The sequence below is a fragment of the Heptranchias perlo genome, chromosome 14, assembly GCF_035084215.1.
Source record: "Heptranchias perlo isolate sHepPer1 chromosome 14, sHepPer1.hap1, whole genome shotgun sequence".
NCBI classification, from domain to species: domain Eukaryota; kingdom Metazoa; phylum Chordata; class Chondrichthyes; order Hexanchiformes; family Hexanchidae; genus Heptranchias; species Heptranchias perlo.
The window spans coordinates 30390003-30413228 of record NC_090338.1 but is presented as its reverse complement, the minus strand read 5'-3'; the positions used below and the strand labels follow the sequence as shown (position 1 = coordinate 30413228).

At 42.5% G+C, this 23226-nt stretch overlaps 1 protein-coding gene across 8 annotated transcripts in view; it reads right to left on the bottom strand.

Moving 5' to 3' along the window:
• jade2 (jade family PHD finger 2) overlaps positions 1-23226 on the bottom strand; it is a 167347-nt gene that overhangs the window by 19080 nt on the left and 125041 nt on the right. For 7 of the 8 annotated variants that reach the window (XM_067996197.1, XM_067996201.1, XM_067996196.1 and 4 more), the window contains 2 exons: positions 16659-16776; positions 186-314 (listed from right to left, as the gene is read on the bottom strand). In XM_067996197.1, coding sequence (XP_067852298.1) covers positions 186-314; positions 16659-16776 — 247 coding nt within the window. The remainder of the gene's footprint in view (positions 1-185; positions 315-16658; positions 16777-23226) is intronic. The other variant, XM_067996200.1, reaches the window with a different exon arrangement.

Below are 23226 nucleotides of genomic sequence, written 5' to 3'. Positions count from 1 at the left end.
CTTGGTGGCTCCCCTGGCAAAAGATAATGTCTTTGACACGTAGGGAATCTTATGAACAAAGATCTCCCACCGCCACGCACCCCCCCACCCTCCAACTAAGACGCACATGGCACTGGACTACTAGCATGTTGCTGTTCCTTATTTTTCTTTTGTTTTAAACAACAATGAGCACCTAGATGACTTACCAAGTTGCTTCAATAAGGACCGTGTTTCACTCTTTAACTTGCCTTTCTTCTCAAGACTGCCCTTTGATCGGTTCTTCCCACGCTCCTTTGGATCACTCAGTTTTCCTTTTATTTTTTTTCCAGAATATCCTAGGACAGAGAATCCAACACAGAATTTCCCAAATCTGGTAACATGGATGGCTGCTGTATTTATTTAATGGAGAAAAGACTGTGGGAGCAGGGTGAAGATCTTGTGTGAATGTTGCAGAATCAGATCCAGGTAAAACATCTGAAATCTGAGTTTAGACAAATAGTGCCCAGGCAACAAAGTGGTGCAGCTCACTGGAGCACTGATGTGCAACATTACTGAGCAGGACATTAAATATCATGACTGCAATCGTCCAGATGATCTTAGTCACAATGCTGTAGGGAAGTACTGAGCGAAGCCAGAGAGGGAGTCATCCTTATGGACAGTCTCACAAACCTCTTAGTACCCAATTCCGATTGGAGAAACTCAGGAGCAGGTTGCTTGTCCATCTGTTTTCTTGGCTATAGTTAGTGGGAGAAAAATAAATGGAATTTTTTTTTCAATTCTTTTATTTAAAAATAAGAAGCATTCCCTGATGGTTGTAACAAGAGCAGTGTTATTCAAACATAATATGCTTGAAAGTGGGTTATTGTGATGTCAGCCAGTCCCAGCTACCTAGAAAAACATAAGCTCAGAGATGAAAGTACAGAGGAAGCTGGTTTGTCAGACAATCACAAAGGCACATAACAGATGACCGGGGTTCCTTATTTATGGCTCTATTACCCATCTTCTGGAACTTCAAATGTAGGTGGATTTTACAGCTTCATCAGAAAGCAGCCTTCAGTTCCTGTTTTTGAATAGCCCACTTCCTATACTTTACTCACATCAGAAATTCATAATTGATCAGTAATAATATTCTGTTGTGCAATTACTTGCAGATTTTTATCTACAGTGGAAGTTTGTCCAGGGTGTAAAATATTTCAGATTGTTATTATGTTTGATCTGCTGTAATTCAGTAAATTATTAAAATAAAAAGCATCATAGAACAAGCAACTGCACACAGTTTAGGATGCAAGCATGGTGATGTCTAATCTGGACAAACTGTCAATTAACAGGAGTGAATATAATGGCTGTGTATAGAGGACTGTTCAGACGTTTCAATTTTTATTCACCCATTGGAGTTCCTCGATGAGTCAGTTGGTAAATGTAATGTCTGATGTAGAACTGTGCTACAAGTGTGTGCATGTTTGCCTGGCTCAACTATGGCTGGTTAAATAGCCTGCTGATGCCTGAAGAATAGATGCTTGGGCAGGGTACCCCTCAGCTGTTGGTGCCCATGGAGTTGTACTTCAGCAGAAAAGGGGCGAGTAGAGAAAATCAGAGGGGTTAGTGGAAAAGAAAAAAAATGATTAGGTAGCACAGCTGACTGCTGTATTAACACAAAAGGACAGACAACCTGCTCCTACGATGCTCTGAAATCAGCTACAGATACAAATGCAGGAGCCGCCCTGAGGCTGACTTTCCCTCCCTCCCTTTAGTGTTTCCGTACAGCTGACATTAGGAAGTTCACCTATCTCACCATTCCTTGACACAACCCCATGATACCACCTTCCCCTCAAAAAAAAGTTTTTGAAGAAAGCTTTCTCTTAAATAGTACCTTTCACGTCCTCAGGACATCCCAGAATGCTGCACAGTCAATTTTGAAATGTATTCACTGCTGTAATGCAGGGAAACACAGCAGCCAATTTGTGCGCAGCAAGGTTCCACAATTAGATAAATGACCAGATACTCTGTTTTTGGCGGTGTAGGTTGAGGGATAAATTTTGGCCAGGATACCAGAAGAACTCCCCTCCCACTTCTTCGAACAGTGCTATGGGATCTTTTATATCCACTTGAGAGTGTGGACGGGACCTTGGTTTAACATCTCATCTGAAAGACGACATCTCTGACAGTGCAGCATTCCTTCGGTACTGCACTGAAATGTCAGCCTAGATTATGTGCTCAAGTCTTTGGAATGGGGCTTGAACCCATGACCTTCTGACTCCGACATGAGGGTGCTCATCACTGAACCATGGCCGACACCATCAATAACGAATAATATCAACACAGAAACTTATTCAAAAGAAAAATAAAGTTGTGGTGAAAACTATCCCATGTTAGAGCTGTTTACATGTCCAGCAGAGAGTTAGCATTCCAAACAGACAGCACAAAGAGTGCCCAAATTCAAAAGACTCTAGCCCCGATGTTAACTCAAGGTAGGAATCGGGCAGGCGTGGGGCAAACCTGGATATTGGAACTCCCAGGCCTCATCTGCATGCCACCGGCCAGTTTCCCCACCCGAAACCAGCGGGAAATCGGAAGCTGGCCGGTGAGGGGCGATGTCAGGTGGCCACTGCCGGGGACCATAGGAACGGTTACTGGCAGTTAGATATTTTCAAAGAAGGACCCCATCGGTTTCCGGCAGCTGTCCCTTTCGGCGGGTGAGGTGTGCATTTTACTAGATGTTACTAGCACATTTAGAAAACTGAATATAATACATTCAGCATACCATCCCCACAAGCGATCCACACATAACACCCTTCCCAAGGGATGCACTCAGAAGGAAGCACATTCTGGTCATCCCCTTGCATTCAACTGTTCAGGGTGGCAGTCACCATACCACAAAAGAATAAAACAGACTTCACTGTCCCCGGACGTCTGGGCCTATCCAATGGTGAGTGAGCCCCCCCAACCCCCAAAACTCACAGCCGAGCACCATTATAACTGCTATCAGTACCATCTCCCATACAAACGCCCAGACTACTCTCCAAGAAAGAAAAAAAACTTGTATTCATACAGCACCTCATCACATCTTCAAGAACAGCAAGGTCCCAGGCCTGCAGTAGAGCTTGGGGTTTTACCCCCACGTGCAGGCTTAAACCCCTGCCAAGTGATCGGCCTGCACATGGAGTATGTTGGGCCAGTTAAAATGACTTGAACCCTGAAATAGAGGCAGCTTCAGGCCAGGTTAGCCGGAGCACTCTGCTTGACGTGCACCCAGGGGAGGGGAGGAAAACTGTTCCCTATATATCATATCATACCTAAGCACTACATCAACACTGCAGCAATATTTTCCCAACAGGTTTATTCCTTGGAAATTAAATACAAGAATCTGAACTGACTTCAACAGTGAGGTTGTCCATTTCACACAACTCTTAAGCAGTTTTGAATGGGGTGCTCAATTCATCCAGCAGCGTTTTAATGACATCATCTGGGATTGGGTATCTTTATGATGACACATGAAAGAAGACTCATAGTGAGGGAATCAATGGAGCAATTACTCTTAACAAGATATTCTAATGAACATCAGATGCTTATCAAATCTCTTCACAGACTCACTTTTGTGCTGCTGCGGGATGCTAGTAAGCACCGTCAGTCTATCAATTAGTTTCAGTCCAGACCGGGATCTACGAACCCTAACAACATCAATTACAAAGTTCGACATTTTTCTTAAGCGTGAAATCAACGAAAGCAGATAACAAACTTTCCGGACTCAATACTGATTTCAATAACTTCAGATCATAACCACTGCTCCCATTTTTTCGGTCAGCTAGTGCTGGCAATGGTTCTGCTGCTGCCATTTACAGCTACTCCTGATCGATCTTTTGTTTCTTAACCTGTCCCATTACCACCATCCTTGCCTTGCACCAATATCCTTTTTTGGCATTTAATCACTCGTGCCCTCTACCCAACACAGACCTTCCCTTTTGTTCTTTCCTCCCCTCCTCTCCCTCCTCCTTTTCCCTGGCTCTGTACTTGCTCAAAAACTTTAACTCTTTTAACATCTTCCAGTTCAGACGAAAGGTCTTCGACCTGAAACGTTAACTCTGTTTCTTTCTCCACAGATGCTGCCTGATTTGCTGAGCTTCTTCAGCATTTTCTGTTTTTATTTCAGATAACAAACACTGTCTATTAATACTGAGTCCCAAGGTACCATGTTTCGATTGCTGAAAATTCAAAAGGAGTAGGTCCTCTGAGTGCTTGGTGGCAGAATGGTTCAAACACAGAGATGCTGATATTTCAACCAAATAGATTTTCAACAGCCTAAAAAGGTACAACAAAGCAGCTTGCAGTAAACTTGGTGAGATTATCAAATTTCTGCAAATCAATGTAGAGTACTGGCAGCAGGTTGTGTTTTTGTAAGTTAGAACAAGGTGCCGCAGGTTCTCAATTGTCTTGTGGCTAAGTTCAAAGATTGGTGTGATACTGAATCACAGAGAGCAGGAAGGTCACAGATCTATGCTGAGTTAGTTAACTTTAAGACAAAAATAAAACAAAATTATATAAATACCACAAATCATTATGGTCTATAAATAGGCAATATCCTTCATGCAAGTAAAATAAAAAATGACTATTTTTCCCAGTTTCCTGTTAGTCGGTCATGGATATCAGGATAATTATCTCACAGGCAGGAAAAGATATTTATTATTATTTGTACTAGCATATCAAAATACTGACCTAATTATCATACAGAATTCATATTCCAAAGTGTTAATTATACTGTTGCATAGCAAATACAGGTAACCCTGATTGGGCTGCAGCACAGGTGTATTGGGTGGAAAGAATTCTAGTGACCAGCTAATCAAACGCAAACACATCAGCCAAGAATATCTTTATTGAAACTAGTGATCGGATGGTTTATAACTCTAGGACATACCATCAATGGACAACTGATGAGTGAAAATGAAGATGACTTCCCCATTAGCTCAGCTGGTTAGTGCAGTAAGCACCTAAACCATATAGACTAGGACATCCTTCGATACTATTCTCCACTCTGTCCCGAGTTAGCTAACCTTACCTGGGACAGCAGTAGAAGCATTCTAATTGGCCTCATTGAGTCATGGAGGGTAAAGTCGGTCAATATTCCTGCTTCTAACCGTTATCTAGTGATCCCTGCTAGAAGTGGACAGTTGGTGAGGACAGGAATGGGCTCAGCTGTGACGCCTGCCGGTGGCTAAATAGCCTGCTGACACTCGCTATCAAGATTCACACACATAATAATAGCCTTAGGGGTTAGGTACTGTGTGGAACTGTGCTGCAGTGAAGAGCAGATACCTTCAGGGAGGAAGGAGAGAAAAAAATGAAGATGACTTTCCATCATTGCCAGAGGAAGGATTTTGAGTCTTGGAGTCCATTCAGACGCAAAGTCCATTGCTTAGGAACCCAATACTGGAATCCAGGTTTCAAACTAAATTGAACAATAGTGTCTGCTCTTAAATATTACAGGAGAGTGTTTACTAACAAATGTTTACATCTAGTGCAGATCATCAATATTACACTAACTATTTATATTTGTTCCAACTTGGATATCTTAGGATAGATTTTCCAATCGTGCATTTATTTGTTCTGCAGTGAGTTATGAGCACCAACCTCACCGTTAGTGTGCTCACCCTGCTTGATTTTTCAAATGTCCCCTTCATTTACATAATGTGGGTGAGCTCCCAGGTCACACTGGGTCTGTCGTTGCGAGCTCACTGGGGGAGGAGATGGAAAATTGCTGTCACAAATTCAGGTAGGTCATAGATACCTCCTCTGATTCTGTATGTCAGTCACACCCTTACGCAGCCTGAGCATCTTACTTTTATGGAAGTTGACTCAGACTGCCCTATATCTACTTGTATGAAAGCATAACCCAGGAATGTAACAATAGAATTGCTTTGTGATCTGGACTGGATACATGTATCTTTTGCACATGTAGTTCTTCAAAATCTCTGAAGGTGGACAGAGTGGCTACTTAGACAAGACTTGATATGAATTGTTAAACAGCATTATTTTCCATCAAATGAACAAGGAAAACAGTTATGATTCGATTCACTTATTTCCATCAATACAACTTGTCTTTGCATAATATAAAAATAATGCTATTCTACGCCACTTTAATGGCTCATATTGCTAGACTTAAAGCTAATTTTCTAACTTCTCTCTTGTATTCCATCCTTTTCACTCTCCCTTGCTACCTGCCTGTTCACATATCGGTCTTAGTTTCACCTCCTTGTCCCCACAGGAAGCTGGGGCCTGGTTCCCAAACCCTCCCTCTCCAGGGATTGGCCAGAAGAGCTGCTAATGAAACCTGCTACTGCGCTCCGTCCATTTGAAACTAGCTTCACACGAAGATCAACAGGGAGGGACATCCCATTGAATGTTTATTGGGAACCCCTGTTAGAACAACTCCCCTGTTGTTTCCCCATCATCCTGGGTAAAGGTGTCAGTGTTTATCTATAATTCAGCAAATGGTTGTAGCCTGTGACCTTCCTTTTTCAACTTGTGCAAATCCACATTTATTTTAAAACCCAACACTTAAAAGTAACTTATTCTCAAATCTTTTCAGGGAAAAATAATCAGATTACCCTAAAGCATGACACACTTAAATGAACTTGGAAAGAACAAAAAGCGACATTCTGCAGATGCTAAAAATCTGAAACAAAAACAGAAAATGGTAGAAAGACTCAACAGGTCTTTCAGCATCTGTTCAAAGAACAGATAAGTTAACGTTTCAGGTGCAGACACTTTAAATAAACATGGAGGCAGGAAACAGAGTCTTTGGCCAAGAAATGGAGCAGTGCAACTACTTTGTTTGGTGACTGGCGAAGTGGAGGTGGTGTTACACGAGGTGACAGTGAGGAGGGTGGCTTTGTTTACTATTCCAGTCTCTGGTAGCTTTATGATACATGTTGGTCACAGGTGCTTGCAGTAGATTGCACTGCTCTGTCACTTCCTCTTTGATGATCTAAACCACCTGCAGAGCTCCTCTACCAAATGCAGATAGATGTTCCTCTGCCTGGAAATGCAGTACAAGGATACTGGTAGATGGGCATAGTCTATCTGTGTAGCCTGACATGTGTTGACATCCCTATGTTGCTCCTCCTCTACTTCCTCCGAAAAGCATAAAGGGAAGTCCCTTGGGGCAACCCCACTGTACCAACATTGCAGATGTCCAAACAATGGGAGTGCCAAGACACTTGACATAAAGCAGCCTCAGCTGCTAAGCACTGAGAAGGAAAAATTGAACATAAAAGCTGGAAAATCAGGCTCAAAACAGCAATAAATCGTTCAGTCCTACAGTACAGCCCCTAGCAACTCACTAGGCCCATTTTATATGGGCAAGTCTGTGACTCAGTGCTTTTCTATTGCAAACTCCTGAAAGCGCGTTGACAGCTAAATTATGTCATTGAAGCCTTATTAAAATGATGGAACTGGGAAACTGATGAGCACTTCCAACGTCACTTGAAAAGACAACTGGAAAATTAAGTAGTGTGCTAAATGAGAGGACATCTGGTGTAATAAATCTCCTTCCATATTTCTGATTGATTCCACCTGATAAATAGTAACCAATCAGAAATTCTACCATCTTGTATTCTTTTTTTTGTGTGTAACAGGAATGCCAACCATCCAATGGACGTTTGGGCACATGAATGGATCTAACATTGGTTTCCACCATGTCATTAATATTAAAGTAGTAGATTGTTGGTAAGGTCAAAGTTCACATAAACCAGGCAGCATCTGAGATAGACAACCAAACACTGAAGGCCAAACTGACTACTGGTTTTTATCATGTAGAAATGCCTAAGATAATGGTAATCAATTGGAAATATGGGTGGAGATTGGTTATGACAGATCTCTGCCCATTTAGTGCTTCATCTGATTTTCTAGTGACAGTGAATGTGGAGACTGTTGAGTGGAATTCAACCAAGAATAATGCTTATCATAAAATGAAGATTGGAGGCAACACAGCTGTGGCAGCTTTTTAAAAATTGCAATGGTAATTTCAAAATGGAGGTTCAAAGTCAGCTATGTCTGAAAACCAAACTTGACACTCCCCTTATATTGATGAATCAACAAAATGAGATCGGTATGCAGCCAAGCACCATTACAAAAGACTTACTGCAACATTTTAAGTTTGGGCATATTCCAGTGAGATCGGGAGGATACTTGAGCGTAATTTGACATCGGCCAAACAGGCGCAACATTAGGTGCATTTTCAGGTCTAACCTCTGGGTTGTTCTCATGGAGGAAACTCCAGGTCTATTTTTATTTCACACATTTCTGCCGCTCTACTCTTTACCTCTCGTGCTGTTTGATTTGCCTAACCTCTCTTGCTTCTCTCTGGCATGGTCCCTCTCCTGCTTTTCCCTCAAACGCTAGTAAAGCTCGTTTATATTCCATTTGCCACAGCTACCATATCGTAGAAAGCTAATCGTCCGACTGTAGAATTAGTGCTACTCCTCAAAAATAAACAAAAAACTCAAACAAAAAAAATCACAGCAAAATGAAAACACTGGCCCTTAGGCTTTTTTCCTGAGGGTAAGACTTCTTTTATAGAAGACATTTTCTTTGTTTCCACTTTCTTCGGTCCCCTTGTATCACCTACACTGTCAATGCTGCCCTGAAAGCAGCCACTAGGAGGTCTACAAGAGCAGCCCAGCTCTACTTTCAGTTTTTATTCCTTCCTCACTGGGAAGCATTTGGCTCAGTCTAAGGTCAACTTTCAATTTAATTTCCTTGCTGCAGGAAAAACCTTCTGATTACCAGTAGCTGCACTCACCTGGCACCATGGATTCTCTTCCCAAAGCCTTGATTTCGGTCAGTTGCTGCTTCTCCTGCAGAGTGCAAGTGCGCAATTCCACAAACTAGCTTCCCTTCACGACCTGCTGCTCTGATCCCCAAGGCAACTGCTTCCCCTCTCCCAGTGCAGCCACTATTGCCATTCCTTTTCCTAGAGACAGCTGCTGCTGTCTCTCTATTGTAGATCATTGCTAAGGTCCGTCTCTTAAGGCTGCCACCATATCACCTTTCTACAGCACTGCGACCACTGTTTCTTTCTTTAGCCATCACTAACACTTCACCATTCCTGGACCACCGCTATATTTTTTCTCCTCAAGCCGCCACTTCTGCCAGAAAATGACAACATCTTCCGCCAAGGGCGATGGTGGCACCATAATACATAAAATCCAACCTCCGGGCACAAATTCACATCACTGCCTGCAGAGGTTAGTCAACACAAAACTGATGGAGAACACAAATTTCAAGTTACAAATTATTTTTAAACTGGTTATGCAATCAGAAGATTGCGCAGTCAGCTGCTTAATAAGGATCTTACTCCACTCACCAGACTGACCAGTATCTGGTCAGCCTTACTTGTGAACTAAAAACATCAAGCTGTCTGGTGTTCACTGTGTGGATTTCAAACGCTGATAAGGCAAACTTTAAAATAACAAACACCCACACAAGAACAAGATTAGACAGCCCCACGTCACTCTTTGCAATTAGTCTCAACCCTGTTGTAACAAAATGTACAACTGGAATTGTACAGCAATCACAGGAAGTGCCCGACGTCATCCAAATTTTCCAGCTATGAACTGGCACATATACAATAATAACACAAAAATGGAGTTAACTCATTCAGCGCTTTCAGCAGCATGTGGTGAAGCAGCACAGTTAGGAGAACCCCCCCCCCCCCCACCATTTCACAAAGAGCAGGATTTTTAATTTTGCAAGCTCTCCGCTACATATTAAATACATGAAGTTGTAACCATGAGTTAGTGCTTTTAGGAGAGGAAAAACACTCGTCCTACACACACATTCATACACAAACCAAAGCTAGGGCAGTGGATCACAGATGTCAACCTTATGTCAGCAGTAGCACTCTTGCCTCGGAGTCAGAAGGTCATGGGTTCAAGCCCCACTCCAGTGAATTAAGCACATATCTAGGCTGGCACTTCAAGAGTGCTGCACTGTCAGAGGTGCAGTCTTTCGGATGAGACGTTAACTGAGGCCCGATCTGCCATCTCGGGTGGATGTAAAAATGCCATTGCGCTTTTCAAAGAAGAGCAGGGGAGTCCTCCTAGTATCGTATCCTGGCTAACATTTATCCCTCACTCAAATAAAACAGATTATCTGGTAATTTATCTAATTGCTGTTTGTGGGATCTTGCTGTGTAAAACTGCCTGCCACGATTCCCTACATTACAACAGTGACTACACTTCAAAAGGTGCTTTGGAACGTCTTGAAAAGTACTACATAAGTGCAAGTTCTTGTTACAGCCAAGAGTTTACTACTGATTACACTGCCCTGTGGAGTTATTTGCACCTTTAAGATAATGGCAGCGTTGTTCATAGAATCATAGAAAGGTTACAGCACGGAAGGAGACCATCTGGCCCATCGAGTCTGTGCCGGCTTTAAGAGCAATCCAGCTAGTCACACTCCCCCGCCCTATCCCCATAGACCTGCACTTTTTTCTTTCTTTCATGTACTTATCCAGTTCCCCATGATTGAATCTGCCTCCACTACCCACTCCATCAGTGCATTCCAGATCATAACCACTCGCTGTGTAAAAAAGTTTTTCCTCATGTCACCTTTGGCTCTTTTGCCAATCACCTTAAATCTATGTCCTCTGGTTCTTGACCCTTCTGCCAATGGGAACAGTTTCTCTCTATCTATTCTATCTAGACCCTTCATGATTTTGAATACCTCTATCAAATCTCCTCTCAATCTTCTCTGTTCCAAGGAGAACAACCCCAGCTTCTCCAGTCTATTCATGTAACTAAAGTCCCTCATCCCCGGAACTATTCTAGTAAATCTTTTCTGCACCCTCTTTAAGGCCTTCGCATCTTTCCTAAAGTGCGGTGCCCAGAACTGGACACAATGTTCCGGTTGTGGTCAAACCAGTGTTTTATAAAGGTTCATCATGACTTTTGTCTTTGTACTTTATGCCTCTATTTATAAAGCCCAGGATCCCGTATGCGTTTTTAACCGCTTTCTCAACCTGCCCTGCCACCTTCAATGATTTGTGCACATATACCCCCAGATCTCTCTGTTCCTGTACTCCTTTTAGAATTATGCCCTCTAGTTTATATTGCCGCTCCTCGGTCTTCCTACCAAAATGTATCACCTTGCATTTTTCTGCGTTAAATTTCATCTGCTACGTATCCGCTCATTTCACCAGCCTGTTTATATCCTCTTGAAGTCTATCACTAACCTCCTCACTGTTCACTACATTTCTAAGTTTTGTGTCATCTGCAAATTTGGAAATTGTGCCCTGTACACCCAAGATGAAGTCATTAATATATATCAAGAAAAGCAGTGGTCCCAGCACCGACCACTGCACACCCCTCTCCAGTCCAAAAAATAACCATTCACCATTGTTGGGCAATATAAGGGTAAACATGTATTTGTTTTAGTCTCATTTCACCACCTAATAATCTAGGGTAAAACAGCTATGTCCTGATTGGATTATGGTGTCTGAACATCACTGCTGCTTAATCACTGAGTGGCATCAAAGATGATGCTTGAGCCTGTAGACTAATTCTACTAGCAAAACCTGACAATTATAGGTGCCATGAGCAGCATCTTTCAAACAGCCTGGGGCACAGAACAGAGCTTCCTCAAAAAATTGTTCTGTCAAAATAGAGAGAGTCCTGAGTATTCCTTAATAATACCACTGCTTCAAACAGGACGATCTGGTGACATGATGAGGCTAATACCCATGTGCAGTTTTATTAATCTGTCTTCAGCGAGGATGTCACCACTTGTCAACTGCATGGAGCATCAGAGAGTTTGATGTTCACCATCACACTTGCTAACAGCAAAATATTTTCAGCGATCTTTTTAAGAATAGTATCTCATATATGAGGTACAACGGTGTTAGCTAAAGGCGCTTTTATATTTGGCACTTTGTAGTTTGGATCGAGGCAGAGTGAAGTCTGTGTGCTGTCTCCATGCATTTATATCGCTAAAGTCAGGTCCCTTGTCCTGACAGCAGCATCGTAAACCCATGAAAATGTGAGCCAAACTTCAAGAGAATCAAATAGGAAGGAATCTTAAAGATTTTCTTCTTTTACCCCTCACTCCATCAATTAAAACAATGCACTAGTTGCTAAAGCTTGGGAGGAAGAGGAAGATAAACTCTGGACAATAACAACTGAATTTTGAAGACTGAGTGATTCCTACACTTCCTGTTGAGCAGTTCTCTTCCACCCTCTCCACTGAGAAATTAGAAGAAATAAAGGACGATATCTGCACAAGAAAAGACCTTTTGCCAACACTGGCAAATGACTGCAGAGGAATGAAAACGCTCAGCCAAACCACATCTGGCTTTGGGAATGACGAGGCAAAAGGTAAACTGGGTAAGTCAATGAGTTATGTTACAACTATGTACAAATGGTGCCTTGCGCCCAACACCAACCTTGAAGTTGCTGTCCCAGCACTTGTCTTTTTCCCCAAGTTCTGTTCTATTTTTCTAAATGACTTTTGTTGCAAGGAAATGCAACTTGTGGTTATAATGGGGGCCACCCCTTCGGTTATCAATTTGAGTCATAAGTACTGTGCAGTTCGAAATCTATTAAGCATTTTATTTAATCACTTCTATTTTATGCTTTATATCTTTTTCTTTTTTAGCAGGGTCAAGCAGCTAGCAAGCTGTTCCAGTACAGTTACAACACTGGCATCTACCTGACAAAGTGGAAAATTGCCCAGGTATGTCCTGTCCACAAAAAGCAGGACAAATACAATCCGGCCAATTACTGCCACAACAGTCCACTTTCAATCATCAGCAAAGTGATGGAAGGTGTCGTCGACAGTGCTATCAAGCGGCATTTACTCACCAATAACCTGCTCACCGATGCTCAGTTTGGGTTCCGCCAGGACCACTCGGCTCCAGACCTCATTACAGCCTTGGTCCAAACATGGACAAAAAAGCTGAATTCCAGAGGTGAGGTGAGAGTGACTACCCTTGACATCAAGGTAGCATTTGACCGAGTGTGGCATCAAGGAGCCCTCATAAAACTGAAGTCAATAGACCCAACCATCTTCAGCTGCTTCACCAATGACCTTCCCTCCATCATAAGGTCAGAAATGGGGATGTTCGCTGATGATTGCAGAGTGTTCAGTTCCATTCGCAACTCCTCAAATAATGAAGCAGTCCGTGTCCGCATGCAGCAAGACCTGGACAACATCCAGGCTTGGGCTCATAAGTGGCAAGTAACATTTGCACCAGGCAAGTGCCAGGCGATGACCATCTCCAACAAGAGAGAATCTAACCACTTCCCCTTGACATTCAACGGCATTATCATCACCGAATCCCCCACTATCAACATCCTGGGGGTCACCATTGACCAGAAACTAAACTGGATCAGCCATATAAATATTGTGGCTACAAGAGCAGGTCAGAGGCTGGGTATTCTGTGGCGAGTGACTCACCTCCTGACTCCTCAAAGCCTTTTCACCATCTACAAGGCACAAGTCAGGAGTGTGATGGAATACTCTCCACTTGCCTGGAAAAGTGCAGCTCCAACAACACTCAAGAAGCTCGACACCGTCCAGGACAAAGCAGCAGGCTTCATTGGCACCCCATCCGCCACCCTAAACATTCATTCCCTCCACCACTGGTGCACCGTGGCTGCAGTGTGTACCATCTACAGGATGCACTGCAGCAACTCGCCAAGGCCTCTTTAAAAGCACCTCCCAAACCTGCGACATCTACCACCTAGAAGGATAAGGGCAACAGGCGCATGGGAACACCACCACCTACACGTTCCCCTCCAAGTCACACACCATCCCGACTTGGAAATATATCGCCGTTCCTTCGTCGTCGGTGGGTCAAAATCCTAGAACTCCCTTCCTAACAGCACTGCGGGAGTACCATCACCACACGGACTGCAGTGGTTCAAGAAGGCAGCTCACCACCACCTTCTCAAGGGCAATTAGGGATGGACAATAAATGCTGGCCTTGCTAGCGACGCCCACATCCCATGAATGAATAATAAAAACATTTTTTTACTGGATGTACCTGATCCTTCTTTAACATCTGGTTAGAGTGCAAGTCCATCTGGTCAAGTTAGGTGCATGTCCAAGAATCTTCTGTAGGCGGGACATCCCAACTAAGAAGAGCTGGGGAGTTCTCCCCAGTGTCATGACCATTATTTATCCCTCAACCAACATCAGTAGAAAAAAAGATTATCTGGTCATTATCAAATTGCTGTTTGCGCACAATTTGGCTGCCACATTTCTTACATTACAACTGACTACACTTCAAAAAGTACTTCATTGGCTGTAAAGCACTTTGGAATGTCCTGAAGTCGTTATATAAATGCAAGTCTTTAATGCTAAAGAAAGTTCTGAGCCATTCACACAGTCCAATGTGTAATTAAGAAAAGTCAGAGTAGTGCTGATGTTCTGTCACTAGCTGTTTCAGAAAGGACTCAAAAAGTTATGGGAACTTAAAAAAAAACCCAGGTACAGAAACTTAGCATAAACAGATATGGCGGGCAATTCCCTGAACAAAGTTTGAGTGTGCCACAGTAACGAGAAGAAGGATGGTTATGAGTGTAGTCATCAGGCCCAGGATTTTATCGCTGACAGATTTGAATTGCAACTAACTGCAGTGCTCATCTTTTCTTTCCCTGAATGTCCTATGAAATCTAGAAATGTATCTTGAAACCTAAATCACTGTAAATGTGCTGACTGCTAAACTAGCCCAAACAGACCAGCTCAGTCCCACATTCTATCTCTAGTCAGTGCTGAGTTAGCTGACTCCAAATGGTGTGGTGGTGAGACAACTACAATTAGTCTTAGAATCCCCAGAGAGCTGGGGAAGAGAAGAAGAAGAATCAGCCAGGGGCCCTGGACCCAATCTCTATCTATAGTGGCCACTACTGGAAAGTTTGCATTTGTATGGAAATTAAGAGCAGACAGGGATGGGGTTGGCTATGATGCACGCAGTCACTCGTTGTGCTAAAAGCTGCAGTCTAGGCTCACACAAAAAGAATGGTCTCCTGGGGGAAGTAGCAAACGGCTGCCTGTGAACAACATCCTAGCATACCAAGGAGAAAAAAAAACTGGGAGAAAAGAAAGCTGACATCCCAATCTGATGTCAGAAACGTAATCTTCTGGCTTTGCTAACAAGACACTTTAAACAATGCTTCAAACTGTTATGTGAACAAATGCCATTCTCCAACAATATCCCAAAAATAGCAATGAGATAAATGACAGTTGACTTTTTTTTCTTTTTGTTTAGCATAGGTTGACTAGTCAGAAGATTATGGGAGGAGAACCCACATAATCGGGGTTTGAGCTCCTAATCTAGACTGACATTTCAGTGCATCACTGAGGAACCCGCAGCATTGTCAGAGATGCTGCCCTTCTGAGGAGACATAAACCAAGGCCCCACTGGTCGGTTCTAGTGGCTCAGGTGGACGTTAATGATCCAATGGCACTTTTTCGAAAAAAAACAGGGAATTCTCCTGGTGCCATGGCCAACATACAGCCCTAAGCCCATACCATGAAACAAACACATTAACTGGTCTCATTGCTGCTTGTGGGACATAGCTGGCAAGAAATGGCTGCAGTGTTTACCTGTACAACAGTTACGTGCTTCAAAAGTAATTCATTATGATACAAAGTGATACACTACTATACAAATGCAAGTTTTATTTATCTATTATTAGATCAGTCATTGTGACACCGCCGTGCCTGAGGTGGATAAATCTGAGGATGAGTGAGTAGTCTGCTGAGAGGAATATCCCATTTCATAAAAATGACACATAGAAATTCAACCTACAATCCTGTCCAATACAGTTACTGTCGATCCACATTCAGGTACACTGGCAGCTGTAACACCTTCTCATTTGAGTTTAGATCCTAGACATATTGTGGGTGTTCATTCAAAGAAGTCACAAATTCCGATTCAGATCGACAATGCTATGGGTTGTTGGTATTTAAAGCCTTTTTGTTTTCAATGGTTGTCTCAACACATTGACATGGCACATTCCACTCAGCCACTACTGCATTAGTAAGACACTCCCATTTGGATTCCAATGGTTTTACATCAGTTTTAATCAAAATTGTAACAAAAGAGTCATAATTACAATGTGCAACTAAAATTCTTTTATTGACTGCTTTAATTGTCGCTGCACCACTTCATGTTACACGTTCTGTGAGACTTGAAAAAGGGCTAGAAAAGTAACAAAATATACTTACCAGGACAAAAAAGGTACAAACACACTCATGTCAGCCTTGACTCAGTGGCATCTAAATCAGAAGGCTGTGGGTTCAAGCCAAAGATCCCATGGCAATGCTCAAAGGAGAACAGGGAAGTTCTTTTGATGTCCCGGTCAGCACTTTTCTATCCCTCAACCAATAGCACCAAAACAAATTTTCTGGTCCTTTTTCTTTCTGTTTGTGGGATCTTGCTGTGCACAAATTGGCTGCTGTGTTTGCCTAAATAACAACAGTGACTACACTTCAAAAGTATTTAATTGAAGTCAATGGAAAGGATAATTGGGTGGGGTGTATGACGAGCGGCTGATCCGATATCTCCAGTTTTACACCATCACCGAAAATTAGCCTCTGGCTGTTTTAAACCAGACAGCACCTTGTGGCCAAGAAAAGGGAATTAAGGTAGAATAAAGAGGCTTGATTCAGCAGAGCCCTACCTCGATGGAGATTCTCTTCTATCAGTTTGGTTTGATGGTGGAATATTTGTTCCTGGAGTCTGCAGACTGATCGTTTCATTTTCTCCCTCCGTGTCACCATGTAGCACAGATTTCTAACCTGTTAAAACAAGCACATTTTTGCCCTTTTGAACACTTCACACTGGAGCATATCAAAACTCCATTAACTCTCAATGTCACATGGAATGCTCATAGACTGCAGAGTCAATTTAACTCCTGATTGTTAGGATCGATAAACACATAACAGGCCCTCACACATCCCAAAACAGTAGAATTAGTTATACAGGGACACTAACAGACCCATCTTTTGTTTCTTTACTTGTCCCATTACCACCCTCCTTGCCTTGCACCATCATCCCTTTTGTCATTTAATCACTCCTGCCCTCCACCCTATCACAGGCCTTCCCTTTTGTTTTTTCCTCCCCTCTCTCCTTTCCGTGGCTCTGTATCATACTATCATAGTAGATACAGCGCAGGAGGAGGCCATTCGTGCCTGTGCCAGCCCTTTGAAAGAGCTATCCAATTAGTCTCACCCCCATGCTCTTTCCCCATAGCCTTGTAAATTTTTTCCCTTCCAGTATTTATTCAATTCTCTTTTGAAAGTTATTACTGAATCTGCTTTCACTACCGGATTTCGTGTCATCTGCAAACTTTGAAATTATACCCTCAATACCCAAGTTCAGGTCATTAATATATATCAAAAAGAGCAGTGGTCCTAATACAGACCCCTGGGGAACACCACTACATACTTCCCTCCAGTCTGAAAAACAACTGTTCACCACTACTCTCTACTTTCTGTCCCTCTGCCAATTCTGTATCCATGCTACCACTGTCCCTATAATCCCACGGCTTTAATTTTGCTAACAAATCTTTATGTGGTACTTTATCAAATGCCTTTTGAAAGTCCATATACACAATATCAACCATACTACCCTCATCAACCATCTCCATTACTTCATCAAAGAACTCAATCAAGTTAGTCAAACACTATTTTTCTTTAACAAATCCATGTTGACTTTCATTTATTAACCCATACTTTTCCAAATGCAAATTAATTTTGTCCCGGATTATTGTCTCTTAAAAAAGTTTCCCCACCACCAACGTTAGGCTGACTGGCCTGTAATTGCAGGGATTATCCCTCTCCCCTTTTTTGAACATTTGCAATCCTCCAGCACCGACCCCATATCTAAGGAGGATTAGAAGATTGTGGCCACAGCCTCCGCAATTTCCACCCATACTTCTCTCAGTAGCCTAGGATGCATCCTATCTGGTCCGGGTGACTTTTCTACTTTGAGTACTGCCTCTTTATCTATTTTTCTCCTATCCAATACTGATACTACCTCCTCCTTTACTGCTTGCTTAAAAACTTAAATCTCAAACTTTTTCCAGTTCTGACAAAAGGTCATCGACCTGAAACATGAACTGTTTCTCTATCCACAGATACTGCTTGACCTGCTGAGTATTTCCAGCATTTTCTGTTTTTATAATAGAATTTCTGAAATGGTTCAATGATGGGGGCTTTGGAGTAGTGTCACATGAAAACTCCCAACCGACCTCATTTCCTAAGTAAACACATGATACTGACGTGACAGATTTATCGTTGTACCAGTCGCTGTAACTGCTCTGGAAAGAGCATGTAGGGAGCAATAGAAAATATACTGACATAATCAATGTTAAACAAACAGATGTAAAAGTTAAATCTACTAAAATAACTATGACCTTTAGGACACCCTTGAACGGAGCTTTTTCTTACTTTACAGAACTTTGGGGTAATCTGAGGGGAGTTTCTTTTTTGCTTTATATTTGCTGGTGAATTTTGTGTTCATTAAGCTGAGGAATGACACTTTTCCATTTTGGGCCTGTAGTGTCAACATCAGAAACTCCCAGGTCAGGTATAACACAAATTAGATGAACAGTAAAGCTCTCTCTACATCAAGCTCAAAGGTCAGGTTTAGTATGAGCTTCAAACCACCTGCTCCAATCACAACAGAATTACCAATGAGACAATTATTTTGTCACAGGCACTTGATGGTTACACCGTGATGACTTGCTACGTGAAATAATGAGACTCCATCAGTACTACTTAACAAAAGATCAGTCATATAGACCCATTATTAAGGGATAATATATTTAATGTGATGTACTTTCTACCACTTTGTTAACACAAAACTAAAAACGTTTTTAATATTCTCTTCCCTGATAAAAAATATTCCGTTGTCCCTCTTGATTGGCTACTGAGCTGACGTCAGCCATGGACATGACAGTGAACAGCTCGAATATAATCAGCTCAAGTTGGCATCTTTTGTATATAGGAGTAGTTTGTTGTCGACATTCAAACAAAAAAAGTACTTGAAAGGAAAACATTTTCAGGGCTACGGGGAAAGGGCAGGAGAGTAGGACTAGCTGGATTGCTTTTGCATAGAGCCGGTGCGGACTCGATGGGCCGAATGCTGTAACCTTTCTATGATTCTATGAAAAATGTTGGATCCATTTAACACCATAAGGAAATATAAAAAGGACAATGGGGTAATTTTCACTTTGGCAACCTGTTACACATCCCAGCCGATTTCAGTTGAAGTCAATACAAAAGGAAAATTGGGCAGGGTGTACAACGAGCAGCCTATCCACTATTGCCAGTTTTCTGCCCAGGCCCAAAGTGAAAATTACCCCCAATATTCTTATCGGGTAGGGGAATCTGCTTTTCTTGGCAAATGGCTCCACCACTCTATTTCTGATTTACTTTCTATCTTTACCCACATATTCCTGGTCACCATGGGCCATGCACCACCTGCTGCCGAGAGGGTCGGTAGCTTACCTGTTTCCAGGCTTTTAGCAATGGCATTCTTCAGCATGCCACAATATAAAAACTAGACTCAATCTTATTTTCCCCCTGCCACACCCAGCAGAGGAGCATCTGGTCTTTGTCTGAGGTTTCTATACAGAAGCACAGGGAGAGGTCAGCAACTCAACAGTTATGGGATACTGTAAGTGCAAGGACACATCCCACTGTTCCCTGGTTCCAGATATTGTAGTAGTGTAAACAGAGGTCTGGAAGCAGATCCCCTTCCTGCCCCTTGACTGGGGAAGTTGTGTGACAGAAAAGTGAAGTATGGAAGAGGGGGAAAGAAAATAAAATAATTCACAGAAAAAGTACCATAATGGCAATACTTGGTCTCAATTTGGCATCTACTATAAAACAGCTCTCAATGTTTAACCAAGATTGAACACTAGCTCTAAAAGCATACAGCTGTTTAATAACAATGCAACAACACTGCTATAAATAAGCAGCATGTGTAATAAAAATAAAACCTGTTACACCATCATAATAATTAACTGTAATTCAGTAAAGCTGTAATTACAGAACTGCAATGATTTATAAATGTCTGGCAGTATTGTGTAATGCAAAATCTGTGGTACCAACCTTAAAAGGAAACAGTGATTCTGGTGAGCAGTGGTGTGACTGTTAAAGGAGATGGTAACTCTGGTGGGCAGTGGTGTGACTGTTAAAGGAGATGGTAACTCTGGTGGGCAGTGGTGTGACTGTTAAAGGAGATGGTAACTCTGGTGGGCAGTGGTGTGAATGTTCAAGGAGATGGTAACTCTGGTGGGCAGTGGTGTGAATGTTCAAGGAGATGGTAACTCTGGTGGGCAGTGGTGTGAATGCTAAAAGAGATGGTAACTCTGGTGGGCAGTGGTGTGAATGTTCAAGGAGATGGTAACTCTGGTGGGCAGTGGTGTGGATGTTAAAGGAGATGGTAACTCTGGTGGGCAGTGGTGTGAATGCTAAAAGAGATAGTAACTCTGGTGGGCAGTGGTGTGAATGTTCAAGGAGATGGTAACTCTGGTGGGTAGTGGTGTGAATGTTCAAGGAGATGGTAACTCTGGTGGGTAGTGGTGTGAATGCTAAAAGAGATGGTAACTCTGGTGGGCAGTGGTGTGAATGCTAAAAGAGATGGTAACTCTGGTGGGCAGTGGTGTGAATGCTAAAAGAGATGGTAGGGGAGATTTTCCCCGAGTCTGTGCCCTCCCACACTGGGTCACCTGGGAACAGCAAATATGTGAAAATTGGGCAGGTCATAGCACATGCCTGTAAAGGAACCCACCCAATTTTCTCCCTTAATCAGGCGAGCTCCTTTACTGGCGTATGTTCTGAACTGCCCGATCATTCGATATTCATTGCGTCCAGTCCTTTCAGTGCACCTCAGCGTAGAACCAGTAAAATCTCCCCTAGTAACTAAGATTCGGTGCTGTAGGTATTAAAAGGAGACGGTATTGCCGGTGGTCAGTGCATGGATATTACTGTGCTGTTACTCCAGATTAGAAAGTTTATGTATGTAGGGCTTATTGCAGTTAGATTTAAAAGCCTCTACTTAAGGAGATCAGCTGCATCTGTGATCATCTACTTTTAACTGTGTCCACTCAGTAACTTGATCCCAGTGAGGCAGAAACCACAAGTGAGCCCAGATTGAGAGTTAACATTGCCCAAGTTGTCACAAGCACGATAATCAGGTCATATGTGGATGTGTGGGGGGGGGAGGGGGGAGAAATGAGATGGTGAGAAGGTTGTCTGTAGGGGTTTACAATTCACTGTAATCATCGTGATATGCTTTTAATTGCTTTTGTGAGGAGATCTACAGTCAGTAAACATTAGTGAGCGGCTCAGTTTGTTTAAGATAAGTCCTTTGGTTCATGGTGCTGAATAATTATTTGAAGGAGAGTTGTATGATGCTGATCTCGCGATATATGTTTGTTATTTTGATTACAACATAAAATATTAACAATTTACTGTAAACTTTGCATCTGTGATCAGATCTATTGACTGAGTGCTGCTGAACTAACTACCATCAAATTTATAAAAACCTTTATAACTTAAAAAACAAACAAATTATATATTATTGTGAATCCGGTATTCATCAAGGTAAGGGATGTCAGTGTTAGGAAATAGAACATTTTCTAACGAAAGGCATTAAAAACTCTCAGGCCAAGTTTAGCATAATTTGGATGCGTCGTAAAATTACTTCTACTTTTGTCTCAGAAGTGAGGTAAGATTTCCTCAGCATGTTGCAGGATGAATTAAGTGAGGCTGCACCCCCGCTGAGCCTGGCTTACAGCAGTCATGGGCTGAAGAATGGTGGCTATAATATAATAGCTCAATCTCTGACCTATGCTCCAGTCTAACGACGCTCTCCACTTGGAGCACAGCCTTGCTGAGTTTGTCCTTCTGTGTAGCAAAAATGTAAATGTGCCCCTTATAAATAAGTTTATGATTTTGTGAGACAAAGCACAGAAACAAACCTTCCCTAATGTGCCTAACAGCCAGACAGTTTGGTTTCCCACGTGAGGACTCCTCGTGACACCTCTCAGTGGGTTGCCAAATTAGCTCCAATTTTGTGCTGTAGGGCACGCCGATTGAGAATTGGGTTGAAATGGCCCAACTTATTTCAGATAGAACCAGCACGATCAGCGGAGAAAGGAGGCTTTCCTTCCATCAGCCTGGTTGGATTTCAAATGCAGACCTCAGACGTGAAGGCAAAATGCAGTACGGTATTTTGCCCTTCCCCCTAGGTCCTGCAGTTGAATGCCGACCGGTTAAGTACTGATGAAACACTTGTGTTTGGGATTTAATATACGATTTCAAAGCCTCAGAGCTTGCTAGACACTAAATGTAAAGGGGCCCTCAAACTTTGCCTGGCCACTGGAGCCTCAGTACACATTGTGTGATTTTCAATTCTCCCTTCCTCTGCCTCTTCCAAGAAACCTGACTTCAATTTGGCACATCCCGACATAGCACTGTTCATATTGGAACTTAGCAGAGTGTGGGATCCAATCCGTGTCCTTGCACACAGTGGCACTGGGGACCAATGCACCGCCTTCTCATTAAATAGCAATTTGTAGGACTTATTAAAGATAACTCAGCAGCTAAAGTCAACCTTAACACATGCTCATATCATCAAACAAAATGGATTTCAATGAGAATTTTAATACACTACATGACATTTCTTTTCCACTTCCTACTCTCCCTATTGTCAGAAGAATTTGGAGAAATTTACAGAGGCCAGCTTGTACTTTAGTGAATGGTGTTGGCCAGGGGCAGCAGAAAACTACTGAGTTTAATTCGAATTGCGAACAAAGAGACTGACTTTTGAACTGAAGTGACCTGGAGTTCAGTCACTGGTTTGAACTGGCCAGAACCGGTTTGAATTCGTTCGACTTCTTAGAGGGACAAAGGAGCTTTGATGAGACACCAGTCCTAATATTTAGAAAAGGAGTAATGAGGTGATGCTACCTCGCCCCTTGGAACAGAGCCAATCAGGGGATGACACCGACCACTCGAGGAACTTTAAGCCAACCGGAGAAGACAGCATCATTCGAAAAGACAGGCTTGAAGTTAAAACTGAAGAATTGCAGGCTTGGTGCCAGTGTTTTTGAGGAAAACTCCGGAGACTAACCATTGCGGAAGTAGGGACCCTACATCAGGGACGTAGAGACTACGTCAGGGACATAGAGACGACGTCGAGAGAGAGAGAACGAATCGCCTGGCCAGCGTTAT